General features: G+C 47.4%; 1 protein-coding gene across 1 annotated transcript in view; it reads left to right on the top strand.

Annotated features, from left to right (window-relative positions):
- LOC138480782 (relaxin receptor 1-like) overlaps positions 1 to 19,416 on the top strand; it is a 583,697-nt gene that overhangs the window by 38,316 nt on the left and 525,965 nt on the right. Inside the window, exon 4 of the mRNA XM_069612524.1 lies at positions 1,350 to 1,421. Coding sequence (XP_069468625.1) covers positions 1,350 to 1,421 — 72 coding nt within the window. The remainder of the gene's footprint in view (positions 1 to 1,349; positions 1,422 to 19,416) is intronic.

The raw sequence follows: 19,416 nt of genomic DNA, 5'->3' as shown, positions 1-19,416 counted from the left end.
TACCAGGAAAAATATCAGATCAGCCAAAAAGCCCATGCAGAGCAAGATCCCACTGGAAGAAGTGTGTTTGAGTAGATCATACTGAAAAGATGCATCCTATATCCCTATGCCCCTTAGAAGATAATGCAGGCAAGAAGCATGAGGCCCATCACATGAATACATGGCTATCAAGGGCTGGTCCATAATGCGCGACGGCGCGTCCACCCACTTGTTTTGGTTGAGACGCCAAGCCAGCCCAGTCAAAACAGCAAGCGCTCCTTCATCTACAGCAAACAACTTGGCAGTGTTCCAGGGCATGCTTTACCCATGATACCCAGTATAAAATGCTATTCCAGAGGCAGAAAACTAAACCAGATTGGCTGCAGTAATGCAGTCCAGTCTAGCCACGTAACAACACTTATCATGTGTGCATGATAAGTGTTATTACGTGGCTAGACTGGACTGCATTGTTGTAGTAGTCAGTGTGGTCACATATTCTTACTGTAGCTCTGGCATAGCATTTTTTACTGGGCATCCGGGTTAAAGAAAACATAATTGTTATATGGCTTGATGGGCCTACATTGGTGCAGTCAGTCTATTTTTCTTCCCTTGGCATTGCAGTTTTACTGGGCATCAAGGGTAAACTTAACTTGAGTGTTATGATGTAGCTAGAATAGACTACATTGGCCCGCTAGTCTGGATATATTTTATACATATTTTCTAAATGCGACAAGGCATTTATTTTACTGGCAAAGCTACCAAAAGCATGTTCATTTCTGGTCATTCTGACATGTATTGGTGCTACCTGCAGGGACATGTATGGGCACAGCCAGAATGAAAATGTTTTTATACTGGTATATATTATGGGCAAAGCCATCATGAAAATGAATTGGAAATTGCTCTGAGCATCTATTGGATGTTTTTCATTTGTTACCCTACACAACCAAATGTAAACTGTGTGGCTTTTGACCCACTTTGTCACAGTTAGTATGCTGCAAGTGCCCCTTTTTAACCCATTATAAAAGCCCCCTGAGCCTTCCTTGTTTTTTTCAGGCTCCCCTACCACTCTCGGTCGCTTATGCATTTTCGTGGGAATGATTTAGACCCCGCAAGTAAAGAAGTCAGCACTCACCACTGATGGCTGTGCACCCACGGCTGTGCTGTCGGGGCTTAGAAACGATGCACTTTAGCTGATTCCGTTCACAACGCTGTGTGATAAAAAAAGAAAAAAATGTATTTGCTTCTTCCCTGTAGCCATGGCGACTATTCCAAACACTGCACCTGCATTGATCTTCAAGAGATGTTCTTTTCAGAAACAAAGGTTTTGTACATATTCACAGAGTTCAATAAATGCATGTTTCTTTTTACAGCTTTTTGCAAAACAACAAGATCCGAAGTTTATCCCAACATGCCTTCGCTGGGCTGTTTGTCCTGAAGAGCCTGTGAGTAACTGTTTTCATGATGCGAGGGGTACTGTTATCAGTGACATAATGGAAAGGTCTTACTTCACCTCTGAGGGTTCAGATGTCATTATGCATTCCTAACTGGGGATGGTTTGTATTCGGTTTTTTCTCTTTGTAAAATGAGAGAGACCTCGGTGAGTTTGGAATCCTGAGAGCTTAAAATGTGGGACGGTGAGATCCGGCGCAGTGATATATGATATGATATGATGAGCATATCAATAAGTGCCTACTGACATGATGCTTTTTGTATGTATTTATAAGAGATGGGGACAGCACCTCCATCGCAAACACAGTGCAAGCCATACAATAAACTGAGCAATTTCATAAATGGGTCATTTACAATTTTAAGGTACACATTCCTTCCTTCCTTGGTTCCCTTACCCGCCTCACCAGATAGCCAATTCATCCTCTGCCTGCATTTACCTGTTTATACATTAAGGCCCTAGCACTCCTTGCCTACTCAAACCTCCTCCCCTCTCTTCAGCCTCCCTCTTGCCCTACTTCCCCTGCATAATCTGAAATTACTGCTGTTCAATTTAACCCCAACGAGCTATCTGGTGACCCGACCAGCCCATACAACTACTATTCGTCTCCTTTGTTCCTCACTTCACCAGTTCCCTTGTGACCAATAACCTCTCTTACAGCCTCCAATCTGAGTTCTTCTGCTAATACTCCCTCAAAACAGTCTTTTCCTTTCACGCCACGTTCTAATCTATTCAATCCCCATCCCTCATTGACCGCTCAGCAGCCTTGGAACAGTTCATGGTTCAACCAATCCCACCCCTTGATGTCCAAGACAGTGGATTGGCTTCCTAACTTCAAGATCAACCTTTCTCAGTTTCCTGGAGTCAGAAGGAGTGCCCCTGGCTTTGTCCCTCCTTCCACACTCTTGACCTTCTCCACGTTTTCACTTGGAAATCTCATCTCCTCCTTTGGTTTCTCCTGTCACTTATTTGCTGATGATTTCTTTCTACATCCCACCTTTACCACAGACCTTCCTTGATGCATCTCAAATTGTCTGTAGGCCTTTCAGCATAGGGTAGCATTCTTGTGTTTTATGCTGTTTACTAAGACTTAAATCATCTACCGGTCTGCTACTAATGCTCCATTCCTCCTCCCTCCATATCATTTCGCTCTCATATCCTCACAACGTCCCCTATGACCTGAACCCTGTTATATATGTGTTCTGTATTTGTTATGCTAAGGTGCAGAACTGCTTTAATACCTCTCGCTTAGTACAAGAGACTGATGTCATAAGGATCCAGAGCGTGGAATCCCCAGGAGAATGTTGTTGCTCAAAAAGGACAGTTGGATGTGTGCAGCAGTGATGGTTGGGGGTCTCATGTAGTTGTCTTCATTATAAATAATAAAAGGCTAATTAATCACATTCAGCCTGGTTTGTGACACAACATTGGCGACGAGGATGGGATCAAGGTGACAAGGAGGGAGCACCCATCCCAATTTCGAGACCCCCAACCCCAAGCTGGCTGGCTAAGAGGGGCTGTCATTCCGTCAGTGTCGTTGTTTGTCAGCGACCCGCACCGGAGGTGGAAATTTGCCCAGCGGTGTGCGGTGCGCGGAGGCGGATTACAAAGAAAAAGGAAACAGACCTCTGTTCGCCGAGGTGAAGTCTTCCCGGCTTGCCAGCGGTGTGCGGAGCTAACCGGACGTGAGTAAGGATAGGACTGCAATCCTGATGTTCATCGCTGAGCAGGCTGCTGTCTGCCTGCCCCCAGTGGACTGCTGATTGCCTGCGCGCAGCGGACTGCCGATTGCCTGCCCTGTGGGATCAAATTCCGTCCCACTTCTCCGAGGTTAGTGCCGGGAGATTTTGGGGCGGGGTTTCTTTTGTGGACATTGCGCGAGTGAGGCTGACTGCTTCTGATGGCAACGCTCATAGGGCGATGAATTAAGGCAACGCATTATATTTAATCAGCACAGAAGTTGAAGGTATCTTCTATCAGTTCTCCCCGCCCAGGGCCCACTTGGGAATGCAGCAGCTGAAGATGGAGCTGCAATAGTAATTATTAAAGTGTGGCGAAATTGGAATTTATTTTATTGTCAAGACGTTTTCACAGGTGAGAAGAAATAGGATATTTTTCTCACCAGGATAAAACTGTGAATTTGTACTGCACCCGTTTTTATTCATCTGAAGCTATCTGTGTGCATATATGGCCTTATCAGGGGTTCCGGGCCCGCAAATGTTTATGCCTACCCCAGGCCCACCCAGGATTAAGTGGGGCCCCTGGAAGACAGTTTTTTACACTATGTGAAGGCAACTTGTGGCAATGGGATGTCCACTGAAAGGAAAGTATCCATGCTTATGCCTTTTCTGGGTTACGAGAGCCAGAGGATTTGAGACGCTCCCTGACATTGCGGAACTGGATGTGGAAGCTGGGGGAAATGATTTTGACACAGCCCTAGTGAAACTTGATAAGCATTTTGAATCAAAGATTAGTACAGTCCTTGGGCGCTATCATTTCGGAATGAGATTCCAACATGATGGGGAGACCGTGGAAGAATACATAACTGCACTTAGGCACTTATCTTTAAACTGCAAATTTGGTGGGGGTTTGGATGAGCATATAAGGGATCAATTTATGTTGCACTGCTCAAATGATAAGATCCGTGAGAAAGTGTGGTTGAAAGATGATCCTAGTTTGGAGGAGGTCATAGGTATTGCTAAGAGAATAGAACATACTTTGCAATGTGTGGCGAAATTGGGCCCTAAGGAAACAAAGCCTTCACAATCTATTGAGGTGCTGAAAGTTGGCGACAAAAAGAAAGATAGTATGAGGGAAAAAAAGAAACCAAAAAACCAATACGTGAAGAGGAATGATGTTATCCAGGGTAAGATGGGGGGGGGGAATCAGGTGGGTAGTAAAGTTACTCGGAAGGATGGTGCGCAGAGAGGACCAAAGAGGGATGACCAATTGTGCTTCAGGTGTGGAAGTGCACATCATTAATCAACCTCACCAATATGCCCTGGGAGAAGTGCTAACTGCAATCTATGTAAGAGGTGGGGGCATTTCGAAAATTGCTCCAAGAACTACCGAATTGGTGGGGGGAAGGGGACTATGTTTGTTCAGGAATGTGATGTGGGGTCATCAGATGAAGGTGAGGAGTCGGAAAATGAGATAGTTACGGTAAATATGAAGAAATGTACTGAGGTTGATGAGTGTGAACATCCAGCAGCTTGGGTTGAGGTGAATGGACAGCAAGTGAGAATGCTGGCGGATTCATGTTCAAAGATCACATTAATGTCACCTGCTACTTATGAAAATATTGTGTGTGGTCGAATGGAGGATTTGGTCCCATCCAATAAGAATCCTGAAAACTACAATGGGGGCAAAATAGAGTTGTTGGGATGTTGAATTGCTCACTTCAGAATTAAAGGGAGGACAACGTATGATAGAATGTATGTTACGAAGAAGAGGGAGACCCTACTTGGATGGAAGGAGCAAAGGCGATTAGGTATCAGGCTTGATCCCAACAGCAAAGAACAAGTTTTGAACATTGGGAGTGTAAGGACTGACGAGACGAGAAGTGATGTTAACAGTCTAATTGAGAGGTACCCGGAAGTGTTTAACAATGGTGTGGGGTGTCTCAAGGGCATGGTGCACAAAATTGTTTTGAAGGATGGGAGCATGCCTGTGTGTGCCAAACTCAGACCTTTGCCTGTGACCATGCGAGATGAGGTAAGGAACGAGCTGGAGAAACTAGAAAAGGCGGGAATTATTGAACCAGCTAAAGCTGTAGAGTGGATTTCCCCAGTAGTGGTGGTGATAAAATCAAGTGGAGATTTAAGGGTCTGTGTAGACTTGAGGGAATTGAATAGGTGTGTGATAGCCGACCGCCACCCCCTCCCAAATATGGGCGAATTATTGAGTCGAATTTGGATGTTGAATCGCGAAAAATCACAGCCTTCATCACTTATGAAGGTATTTATCAATTGTGTCGTATGCCTTTTGGGCTGATATCTGCTTCATCAGTTTTCCAAAAAGTAATGGGCAAGCTACTAAAGGGAGTGAGTGATGTTTGGTGTTTTCAAGATGATGTACTTATATGTGGGAGTAATGAAGAGGAATTAAAAAAAAAAGTGGAGGTGGTATTGAAGATTTTCAAGGATCGTGGTATAATGCTGCGAGGGGAGAAATGTGTATTTTCTACCCAAACGGTGGAATATTTGGGTCATGAAATATCAGAGGAGGGCCTGAGACCAAGAACAGATTTGGTAGATGGTATTAAACGATTGCAGGTCTGAGAAATAAGGCTGAATTGAGATAGTGTCTAGGGACGATAGAATTTTATAATCGTTTTGTGGAGAACTATGCTGATAGAGTAACTAGACTGAGGGTGTTGTTGAGGAAGGGAGTGGAGTTTGAGTGGGATAGAGACTGTCACAGAGAGTTTGATGAAATAAAACTAAAAATTGACATGGCAAAGCCTTTATCTATGTATGACACCAGAAAGAGGACTGTTCTTTCCGTAGATGCCAGCGAAATGGGCATTGGGGTTGTAAAGTCTCAGAAGGGTGCTGATGGTGTCGAGTCGGTGGTCATGCTTGCTTCTCGTATGTTAAAGAGTGCTGAATTGAATTATTCGGTCTTAGAGAAAGAAGCCTTAGCCTGTCATTGGGACATTGAAAAACTCAAAAATTTTGTATGGGGTCAAGAATTTACACTGAAGACAGATCATAAACCTTTAAAGGCGATATTCAAAAGCAAGGGACTTGATAAATTTTCTAGGAGGGTTGCCTGCTGGGTAACTAGGTTACAATGTCTTAAATACAATATCGAGGTAGTACCGGGTAAAAACAATGTGCAGTCAGATTATGCTTCCAGACTGAGAGTAGACGATGCCAATGAAGAGCAGAAGGAAAAATATGTGGATGTGGACAACACAGTGTTTGCCAACACAGAAAGAGTGATACAAGGAGGAATGGGCCGAGGCATTGCGGTCAGATGATAGATGGAAACGCATTGTTGGTTTTGTCAGAGAAGAATATCCGGAGAAGAGATTGTGGCCGGGTGAAGAGAGAGCACTGTGGGAAGTGAGATTGGAGTTGTCAGTGAAGGATGGGCTGTTATACCACTGGGACAAGCTAGTTGTTCCCGGGAATTTGAGGAGGAGACTGGTAAGGTCATATTGGTATTTACAAAACCAAGGAAATTATAAAAGCTGACTATTGGGTGCCAGGTCTTGATCGTGAGGTCGAAAGGGTGGTTGGTGAGTGTAGTGAATGTATCAAATCTGGAAAAAAACTGTCAGCTGTGGTGCAGCGGGTAAGAAAAGCGAGAATAATGAAAGGTGTTTGGCAGGATCTCGCTATAGATGTTCTGGGCCCTGTGGATATGGGTAAGGGGCGAGGAAGGTTTGTGATTGCTTTGATAGATTCATTTTCGAGAAGGACAGAGTTCAAAGTGATGAGAGATGTGACGTGCCAAAGTGTTGTTGGATTTTTGGAGGAGATTTTTGAGAGAGAAGGGCTGCCAAGAAGTGTACTCACAGATAATGGTCCACAATTTACTGGGAAATTGTTTCAGGAATATTTGTACAAGTGTGGGATAAAACACAAAAGGACTGCACTGTACTACCCTCAAGGGAATGGCACGATTGAGAGAGTAAATCGATGTATAATGGAGGCAATCAGAGGTGCGAGTGCATGTTGTGTGGATAGTAAGGTTGCAGTTAAAGAACGTTTGTTTGCTTTGCGAATGGCACTGGGTGTTGAAACCAGAGTTAGTCCCTCTGAGTTTATGAGAGGACGGAAGGGGAACACATTGTTATTTCCTGCGTGGTTGGGTAGGGCGAGAGAAACTGATAAAGTGGTGGATGAGGTGAAGATGAGGATGGAAGCATGGAAAGAAAAATGGGTTAGGAAAATCAATGAGAAGTTTCCTAGGAAGTCAACAATGTTTGAGGTGGGTGATTTGATCAGAATAAGAAGAGCTGTTATTCCTAAGAAGGGTGATCCTCTGTATTCTGATCCGGTCAGAGTGGCCCAAGTGTTCCGGGGGGCGGTGAGATTAGAAAGTGGTCAAGTATGGAACTTGTCTAGAGTTGCTAAAATAAGGAAGAAAAATGGGTACCTATATCCAAGGTTTGTGTATCCTTACACATGCAGCTTATTATTACTACTATTATTATTTATCATTGTTATTTGCTCATTGTTGTTTGCTTTTCTGCTTTTGCCTGTGTTTATTATTTAAGTTAATAACTTTTACAGGGCAATTGAAAGGTTATGTTGGTTTGTTTTAGATAAGAGAGGGGTGTGTGTTATGTATGTGTTCTGTATTTGTTATGCTAAGGTGCAGCACTGCTTTAAGACCTCTCGCTTAGTACAAGAGACTGATGTCATAAGGATCCAGAGCGTGGAATCCCCAGGAGAATGTTGTTGCTCAAAAAGCACAGTTGGATTTGTGCAGCAGTGATGGTTGGGGGTCTCATGTAGCTGTCTTCATTATAAATAATAAAAGGCTAATTAATCACATTCAGCCTGGTTTGTGTCACAACAAACCCTTAATATTATTTTTTCACAGCAAACTTAAAATTCGCAAATGAATCTTCTCCATTTCGACTTCTCCAGACTCAACCTGTTTAACATTAAGAAAATAAGTCCTTTTCTCAAATACCACTCAACACGTTTACTCTTTCACATGGAGTTTTGTTCTAAAATAGCCTTACTTTATTCTTACCCTTTTCCCCCCGTAATTACATTCTTGCTACAAATCCACTTTACAAACTCCCTGCTCCTCCTTCATCTTTGTCTCATCATGCACCTCTGCTCCTCATTTAACTACCTCCTTTCCATCTTTAAATCTGTCCAGGGATTACTCCCCCTTATCAGTGTAACTCCACCAATGTGTATTACCCTTGAACCTTCTGCTATAGTATTATGTTCCACCTCTGTTCCCCACCGCTGAGCCCACATGCGCTCCGTCCCACCACTGAAACATGCTCCATTGTTGTTCAAATACCAATTACAATGAATTAGGACAAAGCACATTGATGAGGAATATTTAAAATTATGCACAGTATTGATAGTGATTGGTCAGGAGAAGACAAGGTTTATGGGTGGAAGGTGGAGGCAGGTGTTATCAGGGGTGACTCATCCAGGCAGAGGGGGAGCTTTTTGAGGGCACATTTTGATCCATGGATTGCGAAGTGCTATGAATGTGTGTCCAGAGTCTATACGCATGTAAACATTTAGCAACCGGGTGCTACCAAAAGGAGTCCACCTGCATGAGCTGCTTTCCACAAAAATGAAGATGGTTTCATGTTGGCCAAGACAATTCAAAAAGACTATTTCTGCCAACTTTAAATGTCATTTTTTTAAAAGCATGAACATGTGTTTCTCTCTGGATCGAAACCAGTGATGATGTTTTTGGTATACAGTGTTTATATCGAATATTTTATATGGAATGCCCATATATCGAATATTTTATATTGAAAATGTTATAGTGAATGCATTTAGGGTGGAGTTAAGGGTTAAATATTTTTTGGAAATGGTTGGGATTGGTTTTTAGTGGTGGGAAACAGGGGTTGGTGGGACTCCCCACCCAAAAAAGTGAATTCACTAACATTTTTCAAAATAAAATATTTGATATATGGGCATTCTTTATAAACTTCTTCGATATAAAGACATGCAACCGTTTTTTTTTTCAATGTAACAGATTAACATTAGAAAACGGCATTATAGAGTGATACAAGTGCCTATTTCAGATTTAAGGCCCACAATAAATTGAGATTTGACGTGGTGTTTAAACTCTTGTTTTTGCAACTAAGGAGGTAATTCATAGAAATCAGCGCACAAGTGGCACATGCGGCTTGCGCACAGTGTGCGCGTGCGGCTGTCTACGCCAGCCGCGTGTGCCAAAACCCATTTCAGTGCACAACATATTCATGGTTTTCAACATCCATAACCAGCCGTGGTGCAGAGTGGCGCAGCGACCCTGCAGCAGCGCCAGGAACGCCCCCAATTCCGCCCGTGCGCCAAAAACATCGCACAATTCTCCTACATGGCTCAAAGGCCAGGGGACCAGCATACAGCACCTCCAAGCACAAAAACGCGTGTAAAAGTCCACGCGCACCCCTTGGAATACACGTACCGCTCTCGCGTTTTCGAAAACGTGTGAAAAACTCCCCACGCACCCCTCAGAATACACGTACCCCGCTCGTGCTATCGAAAATGCATGTAAAAGTCCACGTGCACCCCTCAGAATACACGTACCCATCTCGCGCTATCGAAAACACGTGGAAAACTCCCCGCGCACCCCTCGGAATACACATACCTTGCTCGCGCCAGCCAAAACGCATGGAAAAGTCCACACGCACCCTCGGAATTCACGTACCGCATCCCACGAAGAGCACGTACAGAGTGATGGAAACCCACGTGGTACCTTCAACTCATGGCGAGGGAAACGCCCTAAGGGCCTTTCCTCTAATTAAACACTGACGTGCTGTTTTTTCACGTGCCAAATCACTCTGTATCAAGCTGGCCAAGCGACAACACATGGAAGACCACGCTCCTGCCCAAAAGGCCGAATTACCGCCCCCCAGAGACCCGAGCAGCCTCCCACAATCCATCTGCTGCTGCCTGCCTGCTGCCACCATGCCCTGCCATTTGGTCCATGCACATCTGCCATTTGCAGGGATCCAGTTGCAGTGACCACCCCTGCTGGAACAGAAGACTCCAGACTGAAGTACCATTACTCTACAGCCCAGCCCCAGGACCCAGTTGCCCACCCACACCTGCCTCGGCACCAGTGGCAACCCCCATCCAGAGAGGCAGAGGGCTACCAGCTTCAGTGAAAATGAAGTTGATATCCTGATGGAGCAAGTTCTGGGGCATTATGATGCCCTCTTCACACCATCGCGTGCCGACAAAGCAGGACGGAAGAGGATCTGGAAGGACATAGTGGGTGCCATCAATGCAGAGGGGATGGCACCCCGTGACTTGAAACACATCCAGAAGCGCTGGGAGGACTACAAATCCAGGACCCTCAAGAAGGCCCGGCGCCTCTTGGAAGCAGAGGCCAGCTTACCAACCAGCAGATGAGGGTCCTGGAGCACATTCGCCCAGTGCTTCACCACCATATCCTCAGGATGCACTCACGTTTAAAAAAGGGCATGCTGCAGTGTGCTGGTAGTTAGCTTCTTGACTGAATGTTTGAAATGGGTCATGTTTGGATGTGTGTGTGCAGGGACATGATGGTGCCACATGTGATTCCAGTCAGGCATGACCCACATGGATGGTGCATGTGTAACAATGCATCATGCGGAGTAGCATGCGGAACGCACACATGTATGCATGCCACTGTCTGTAATTTAACATGTTTGGGGTGTGAGAGATGTGTGCTGTTGTCATGGACATGCATGATGTACATGTCCATGTGTTTGAGTAGTGGGTGTGCCATGGATGCATGACACATGTTGGTGACGATGTGTTGATTCACTGATATGGCCTAGTCATCCCTGTATCCACTGTGTCCAGGGGTATACCGGGCCAAATGCATGACCCTCCAGTGACCCGTGAGCATGTAACTAGCATGTCCCATGGTGCATGTGAGAATCAGCCCACCGTTGGATGCAACTACAGTGCCTTGGACATGGATGCCAATGTATGTTGCATGTGCCATGCCTGTTCCTGTATGTGTGTTGCCTGCACTGACCCATGTGTTGTGGAGGGACATGATGGAAGTGACGTTTGACAGTGCCACTCATGTGCCACTGCTTTGTGTCTAGGGGACTATAGTTCAGTACCCTGATGCTTGTGTTCAATGTCTCCCTTTACACAGCGGCGAGCGAAGAAGAGGGCGGAGACGGTGCTGTGGAGGAAAGCGGCAGGGATGCCTCCACCGGCCGGTGATGCAAGGCCCAGTCACCCTCCCAGGAAATACCATCATCCGGGAGCGAGGGGGCTGGTGCCGCGTCTGCCACTACGGCTGCAGCAGAAGGGGCGGATGAGCCCCCACAGGATCCTGCAATGGCGGTAGACGGTGCACAGCCATCCAGGTTGGTGGAGGGCATAGAGGAGGAGGAGGCTGCTACAGAGCAGCACATGGGGCCTGGTGGGGGTGGTACCACTTGTGCAAGTGGTGCAGTCCAGGGGCAGGAGACAGCACAGATTGCTGCGGAGGTGCCTGTGCATGTCTCTGTCCCTGACACTGTGACTGCATCACCGTGCACCAGCAGGGATGCCCCGTCCCAGGCCCGTCCGCAGGTAGGGGGGATGTCCATGTCATCTGGCACTCCTCTAAATGTGGACGAGGGGACCCGTGACCGGATGGAGTCTGTCCTGTTTGGTGTCGCGTTGCGCACACGTGACATTCATGATGCCGTGCGTTGTTCCTGGGGGGACCAAACATATCATCACGAAGAGCTGTGTGCCAACGTGGCCCAGTTGGGAGGGTCCATGGTCGGGGGTTTCCTTCATGTGTCGGCCACACTTGCAGCCCTCTCCTCCTCTGTGCACACCATACACCAGTCGTTCTCCGTGCCGTCTTCCGGCGCAGATGCCACCAGGCCCCCTGTGGATCTGCCCCAACCAACGCAGCCAGCCTGGTGGAGATCCCATCCCTGCCACAGTCGGGAGTCAGAGGTCCAGCATGGGTGGACATCCCACCATCTGGACCCCAGCGGATGGAGGATGTGCCGGCATCATCAGGCAGGGCACGTGCACGACGGCGCCGGTGGATTCGATCATCCCGGATGCCATTGTGCTGGCAGAGACAGCTGCGTCGGAGGCAGAGGCAGGCTCAGCGTGGGAGGCATCGTGGATCAGGGCCATGAACATCAGAGGGGAAGGCATCGGCTGGGGGGCAGGTGGACCCTGGATTGGGAGTGTCTTCGGTGCGGACCGAGGAGGCATGGCTCACTATGGTTAGGGGGGGGACTCCATGCGCAGGGCATTGAGGGGGGCTGAGTGCCTCCAGGCAACTTGCAGGGAGTTGGAACAGGCCATGACTGCATCCCTGCGAGACCTGGAGGCCAGGGAAGAGGCCCGCCTCTGGGACATCAACGTGGAGTTCGATGATGCCCTGGCCCCAAACATCAATGAGTGAGCCGTTGGTCTTGCCCGCCGCCATTGTACATAGTTCATTAGTGTTAGGTTTCCTTTGTTTCTACTTTTATTTTGGAGTTCATGGACATTGCTCCACTTCGTGGATATAGTTTATTCTTCATAGGACTTTTTGTAGGTTTCCTTTTGTCTGTGGATCATGGACCATTTGTACTACCATTGTATATAGTTACAGACCTGTACATACTTTCTTTTTAAATGTTCCCATGGATCAATGGTTTTCTTTAATTTGGATTATGTTTTTCTAATAGACATTGGCAATGGCCCACTTTTCATCCAACATGACATATTTTATTTTTTCTTCATTGGATCAACATTTTATTTTTTTAATTTCTCTCATTGTCAGTTCATAATGTTGTAGTACATTTTAGCTAACTTCAAGATTGGTGTTGTGTTCTATCATTGGTTTTTTGCATGTCTCAATGAACATTGCCAAAGTCATGTGTTGCCACTGTGTGGCTCAGTTGTGCATTCCTGCATGGGCATGGTGGTCCATTTAAGACTGTCATGGCATGGGTAATTTGGGAGTGGGTTCTGTGGATGGTTGCATACTTGTACCGGGGGGCAAGGGGGAATAGGGTTGGCATTAGGGACATGGGTCTGTTTTGTCAGGACATGGTGTTTGGTGGGCCATGTCTCGGGGCCTGCTGGCAGGTGCCCATCAATGGTTGGTGGGTGTGGGTGCAGGGGGACATGAGTCGGGCCTTGCTGGCAGGTGCCTGTCAATGGTGGGTGGGTGAGGGTGCAGGGGGACATGAGTCAGGGCCTGCTGGCAGGTGCCCATCAAAGGTGGGTGGGTATTGGTTCAGGGGGACATGAGTCAAGGCCTGCTGGCAGGTGCCCGTCAATGGTGCGTGGGTGGGGGTGAAGGGGGACATGAGTCGGGGCCTGCTGGCAGGTGCCCGTCACTGCTGGGTGGGTGGGGGTCCAGGGGGACATGAGCCGGGGCCTGCTTGCAGGTGCCCGTCAATGGTGGGTGGGAGTGCAGGGGGACATGAGTCGGGGCCTGCTGGCAGGTGCCCGTCAATGGTGGGTGGGAATTTTGGTTGGGGGACATGAGTCGGTGCCTTCTGGCAGGTGCCCGTCAATGGTGGGTGGGTGGGGGTGCAAGGGGACATGAGTCGGGGCCTGCTGGCAGGTGCCCGTCAAAGGTGGGTGGGTGGGGGTGCAGAGGGACATGAGTCGGGGCCTGCTGGCAGGTGCTCGTCACTGCTGGGTGGAGGGGTGGTTGGGAGACATGAGTCTGTGCTCCCGAGTGCATGGTGCCATGTGGGCTGGCTGCGGGGCATGCCCAGGGGTGTAAGGTAGTCCCCTGTGGTGTGGGCTGCCTGCAGGGCATGGGGAGGGGGGAAAGGGCACACCCGAGGGCCCACACTGCCAATGCGAGTGTAAAACTCCCCTATCCCCCACCCTTTCTCTCTGTCATTTATTAACTCTAATGGAAATGCATATGGGTAAAATGTCAATTGCTGAACTTTTCATTCTATGTTATGGCTGACTGCACTTTTCTCTTGACTTTCCCATTTTTGATCTTTGCAATGTGACATGGAATACAGTGTTTTTTGAATGCATACGTACCATTTTCACATATGATTTATTGCATCTAGATATGCCCTGATTTGAGAAAGGCACCTTGCCGAAACACGTGTAATCTATAGGGCAATTTAATTAAACCTTCCTATCTCATAACCCTACCTAGATTCAGACTTATCCGCATCTGTATCATGTCCATGGTTCCCCCAGTTACAGGCCCATGACCACTTTTCAACTGGTGTTGTCTTCTACATGCATGGATGTACTATGGATGGCTCCTCAGCTCCCCTCCATCATGTCCACTTCTCATTAGCTGTAGAGACATTTGACTGACGAAATGCAATAAACGCATGCCTACACTGTCTGGCAATGCACAGTTCTGCATGGAACATGTCATTGCCATGCAGTACTTCCCTGCTATTGGCCATAGGGCGGGTGTTTCACGGAAACCATGCTACCTGGTGCATGCCATTTGCACATAATGGCTGCAATTGCCGTTACACTGCCATAATGTTTGAATATTGTCATCACTACATACATCTTGATGTTGTAAATTGAGGGGCTACACATGCACTGCAACTCACACACCCACTCCTGTGCCAAGTTAAGCCCTTTAACGTGCAATCATGATGGTGCTGTGTGATGTTGACCTGAAATGTATGTACCCATGTCCCTCCCATCAAAGTATGGAAATGCACTAGCATAGGTGTCTCCTATAACACATGTACTGTGCATAGTTGATTGTAGTTGAGTGCTGCACATGAACATGCATGTTACATGTATCATGGTGTGTTCGGTTACATTTCTAGCTGTGTCTATCTGTGTGGTAACACATGCTTATTCTAGGTGCTGACTATTTGTTACCATCTCTCATTTTGGCATTGGATGTATGCCCTCTAGAGGTTGTGTGTGATGCAGGTGATGTGCAACATGCAATACACGTGTTGCATTCACATTTTGCACACATCCTTTACTGCTTTTGGGATGGCCTTGCATTGCAATGCTACTGGATGCAGGTTGGGGTTTGATTTGCCTGTGACATGGCTGTTTCATTATTTGTCTGTCAGTGTTGTGAACTGTATGTGTGTCGTATGTGCTACTGACGTGTATGTTCTTGTTTCTCTTTTTTATGTTGCAGGTGATGATGCACTGGCGGCAGAGGATGAAGATGTCATCCCAGACTCAGTGGTCAGTTCACATGACCAACCAGGCACCAGTGGTGGTTGTGGTGTGGCAGCCCACGAGAACCCACAGGTGCTCCAGGCCATCCTGTCCAGAACTGACTCTGAGTCATGCTCTGATGTATCCTCTGACCACTATGTTGAGCCGGATCTACATCATGACGTGTCGTCGCTGGTAGGTGATCCTGTGTCGGATGGTGTTCTGTCTGCAACACCTGCAGTAGGGGGCCAGGCACCTGTGGTGGTTACGAGTGCACGGTCACACTCAACAAAAGTTGGCCATGCTCCTGGGGCATCAGGTCGATGGAGGGATGCAGTCTTGCAGCCGCGGGCGGCACCAACCCAGCAAGGACCACGGCTCCTTGGGCCCAGCAGGTGTGGTGTCCGGCGACGCGGTGGCCGCGTGCCACCCGGGTCAACTGAGGGGGAGCGTTCCATGATTGCCATAGCACAGCAACAGGGGGGTGCAGTTGAGATGATTGCTCAAGGTATGGAAAGTGTGGCCCATTCCATCCTCCCCTCTGTTAGGCAAATGGTGCTCCATCAGTGGGCTATGCAGTCCACGTGCCGCTCACTCAGGCTGGGCATGACGGCGTATGACAGGGCACGCCGGGCTGAAATGGTGGCGCTGCGTGAAACACTTAATGCTCAAGCAGAGGCACACTGTGAGGCCCCAAGGGTGGAACAATAAGCCCTCCGATCTACTGTAGCTGACCTCATGATGGATCAGAGTAGGTGGACAGAAGACAGGTTTGAACAGCTTGAAAGAACCATCTCGGCTGAACTCCGGGCAAGCCGAGAGTCACTCCGTTTGTCATGTGAGGCCATGCAAGCTGAACTCCGTCTCACATGTCAGTCCCTGCTGGAGGAAGCACGTGTGACACGTGAGGTAATGCATGCTGACCTCAGTCTCATGGCCCGCCAGGACCTGGCTTACCAGACCCGCATACTTGCTGCCATTGAGGGGCAAGGCGTGGCTAGGCGTGGTGAGTCAACTGCACCACCTCCACCTTCTAATTCAGATCCAGACGGTGACAATGACAACCTATCGCCGACATAGGTCGGGCCGTGCAGGCGCTGAGCCCAGTGAGTTTTTTTGTTGTTGTTTTACCTCGACATCTACACGTGGGTGTAGAGGTGCACCCTGTACCCCCACCTTCCCGGGTCCCCCCCCCACACCCGGGTCATATATGCCCATTTTTTTTTCCTGCACTTTTTTTTCCCAGCAGTTTTTATTTTGATAATATTTTTGTGTTTTCATCTGAATTGTATGGTTTTGGTAAGTATGTTATCTTTTCATTTTCATTTTTCATTTTAATTAATGTTTCCGTTATTTTGCTGTTCTTTTTAATTATTTCACTATGCTTTTTATTTGTTAGGTTTTTTTTCTGGTTTTCTTCTATTTTATTGATTTTGCTTTTGTTTCTTTCATTACTCTTTTCATTTTTTTATTTCAATTGATTATTTGATTTAATTTGTATTTTCTTTAGAATTATTTTTTTTTCAATTTAATTTTGTCTATTGTGCACACATGTGACAGTGTCATGCTATGTGGCATCGGAAGGCATCCACTGTATGTTCCTGCTGGTCCCATTCAGGCTTATCTTGTGTATGTGTTTTGCTTGGAGTGCTGACACATATGCTACTCCTGCTTCCCTTTTCCATGGGCTCGCAAGGATGGCTCGGTGTAACAGCATATCACACATGGGCATTGGGCTTCCGTCATATCTGTGGCCAGCCTGCAGTTCTACTTGTGTGTACACCCCTAGTGGGTATTCTAGATGGGTTCTCCAATGCATGTCTGCACTTAACTTTGGTGAGTATTAAGCTGACTGTGCCTTTCATCATGTTGCTTGAGATGTTTGTTATGTATTGAATGTCTAGGTTAATGCACTTCCTGCTGTAGCTGGTACCATGCACCCTTTGGCTGCATACAACACACTGATGGTGGGAGGGGTCCATGTGCTGAGAATGTTGAATTGGGACAGTTTTCCAACAGTGATTTTGATATGCCACATGAAGGCTGCATGCTGAGTTACCCCTGTCACCACGCATTTCAACAAACACCCATTCCTTTCTAGCACCACTTTGGACATTTCCCAGCCCTGGCTGGTGTTTGGATGTGACATCTGAGTTATGACAACATTGTTTGTCATTTAAATGTTCAGTTTGTGTCCTGGACCTGCTCCCCCCTCCCACTGTTTGCACTTGGCCCTTGTGACAATCCGGCAAACCAGGATGCTTGAGCCTGCCACCACTACCAAAAGCCAACAAAGGTGGCCCTGTCTAGACCTGTCCACATGCCTTCTCAGTCACTTGAATGCCCCCCTGTCTCCCCTGCCCCTCTCAGTGTCCCTCTGTCTCCCCCCTTCATCATCACATCCCCTACTCTCCTGCAACGTCAGGTTTCCCTCTGCCCCCAGTGTGTGCTTTCTTTCACCATCTTCCCCATTGGTCATTTTGAGCTTGGCCCCCTCCTCCCTTCTCTCCTTCCTCTCCCTCTCCACCACCCTTTGGCCTCCTCCTTGTACTCTGGCTGTCATTTTCAACCACTAGGCCAATTGCCATTGACCATGGTGATACGTAGGTGATTGTTCTTTGCAGACATTTGCCCTCTGCCTCCATCCTTCCACACCCCACCTTCACCATTTTAAGTATTATTTTGCCAGTTAATTTGATCATTAGTCCCTCCACCACTGATTACAGGTCATCTCTTCCCCCTTTCCCTTCTGTCTTTCTTCTCCACCTCCCCAGCACTATGTTGATTCTTTGTAGACCTACCACAGTTTGTCACTTGTTTTGTTACTCTCCTCACCTCTTCCCTCCTGTTCTGTCACTCCCCATCTTATGTGACTCCTGCACTGCGACTATTCCCGTCAGGCATAGGAATGTTGATACTAGTTATGTCATCCTACATTCCCTCCCTAGGCTCTCCCTTATTGGTCCACGCAATTGTAATATGTACGTTGGTTTTCCAGTTCATTCTCACACTGTGGACTGTTTGAAGGACATGTAGGAATGTACTGTTCTTCTCCCTTATTCACTCCCTCATTGATGCGCTTTGATGAAGTTTGTGTGTTGTTCATTTAATCGATTTCTATGAATCAGTGATGGGTCACTGTCTGCCATTGCCTATGTGGTGTGCTCTGTACATGATATGTTCTGCTGGTCAATGGCTGATGCAATGTGGTGATTTCATTTGAGGTGTCAGGGGATGGGTGTGGTTTGAGACACAGGGGGATCCTTGGTGCTATGTTTATATGTGCTGTGTACGGGACACTGGCATTCACTTCATTTCACATGCATGGGCATGTCCATATGGACGAATACACTTAGGCTACACCCCACCCCCAAACTACATTGCACCCAGATTGCCTTCTCATGCATGCTGTGTCATGACAATCCATGTTCACTTCCGAGTCATTAATCTTGTACATACATGACAGGGTAATATTTGGTTGTATGCCATTTTATGAATGATGCAGAGGGGTTTTCACCAATGCAATGCACACTCACAGTGCTGTGCAGTGTGCAGTGTTTGATATGGCCATTTGCTATTGCCCAGTCTGCATGGCAAAAGGTATTCAGAGTTGTGTTGCTTGAACGACTGGTGGCATGCATTTGTGGCACCGTTTTCAGGGTGTGAGGTTTTGGTCAACCCTTTCTTCCGATTCCATGTGAGGTATAATTGTCTGGTGCCTATTTACATTTCTCACATGGCACTTCATGACTATTGTGTCATGTGTTGTGCATATGGTTGGATGTTTTGACGTTCCATGCCATGGTATGGTGTGGCAGTCAGGGATGAGGAGTGTTGGGAGGGTTTGGGTGGCATGCCAGTCCTTTCATGCCCTATTTAGCAAGGGGGTCAGGGGAGGGAAATGCCTTGAATGAGTTCCCTTTGGTCACATGGAATTGGTTGTGTTTAAGTAGCTTGGGATGCACACAGTGTGGCATTTCCGTGGACACATTCTCAGGGTGGTAAGGTAGTTAACTGTCCCTTTCTCATCATCGATTGTGACCTGGTATGTGCCAGGCCTGTGTGCACTCTGCAGGGGTTGGAGTTTAGGTGAAAAATGTGGCCACAAGCTGGGTACGGGCTGCCTCACCACATGCCCTTTCCCCGCCCATGCTCAGCGGGTGTGCGTGTAGTTGGGGATGTGGGGGCACCACCATG

Source organism: Ambystoma mexicanum, chromosome 5p (genome assembly GCF_040938575.1).
Source record: "Ambystoma mexicanum isolate Mex_15411 chromosome 5p, UKY_AmexF1_1, whole genome shotgun sequence".
NCBI classification, from domain to species: Eukaryota; Metazoa; Chordata; class Amphibia; order Caudata; family Ambystomatidae; genus Ambystoma; species Ambystoma mexicanum.
Note: the sequence above shows the minus strand (reverse complement) of the source record. Positions and strands in the feature narration are given on the sequence as shown.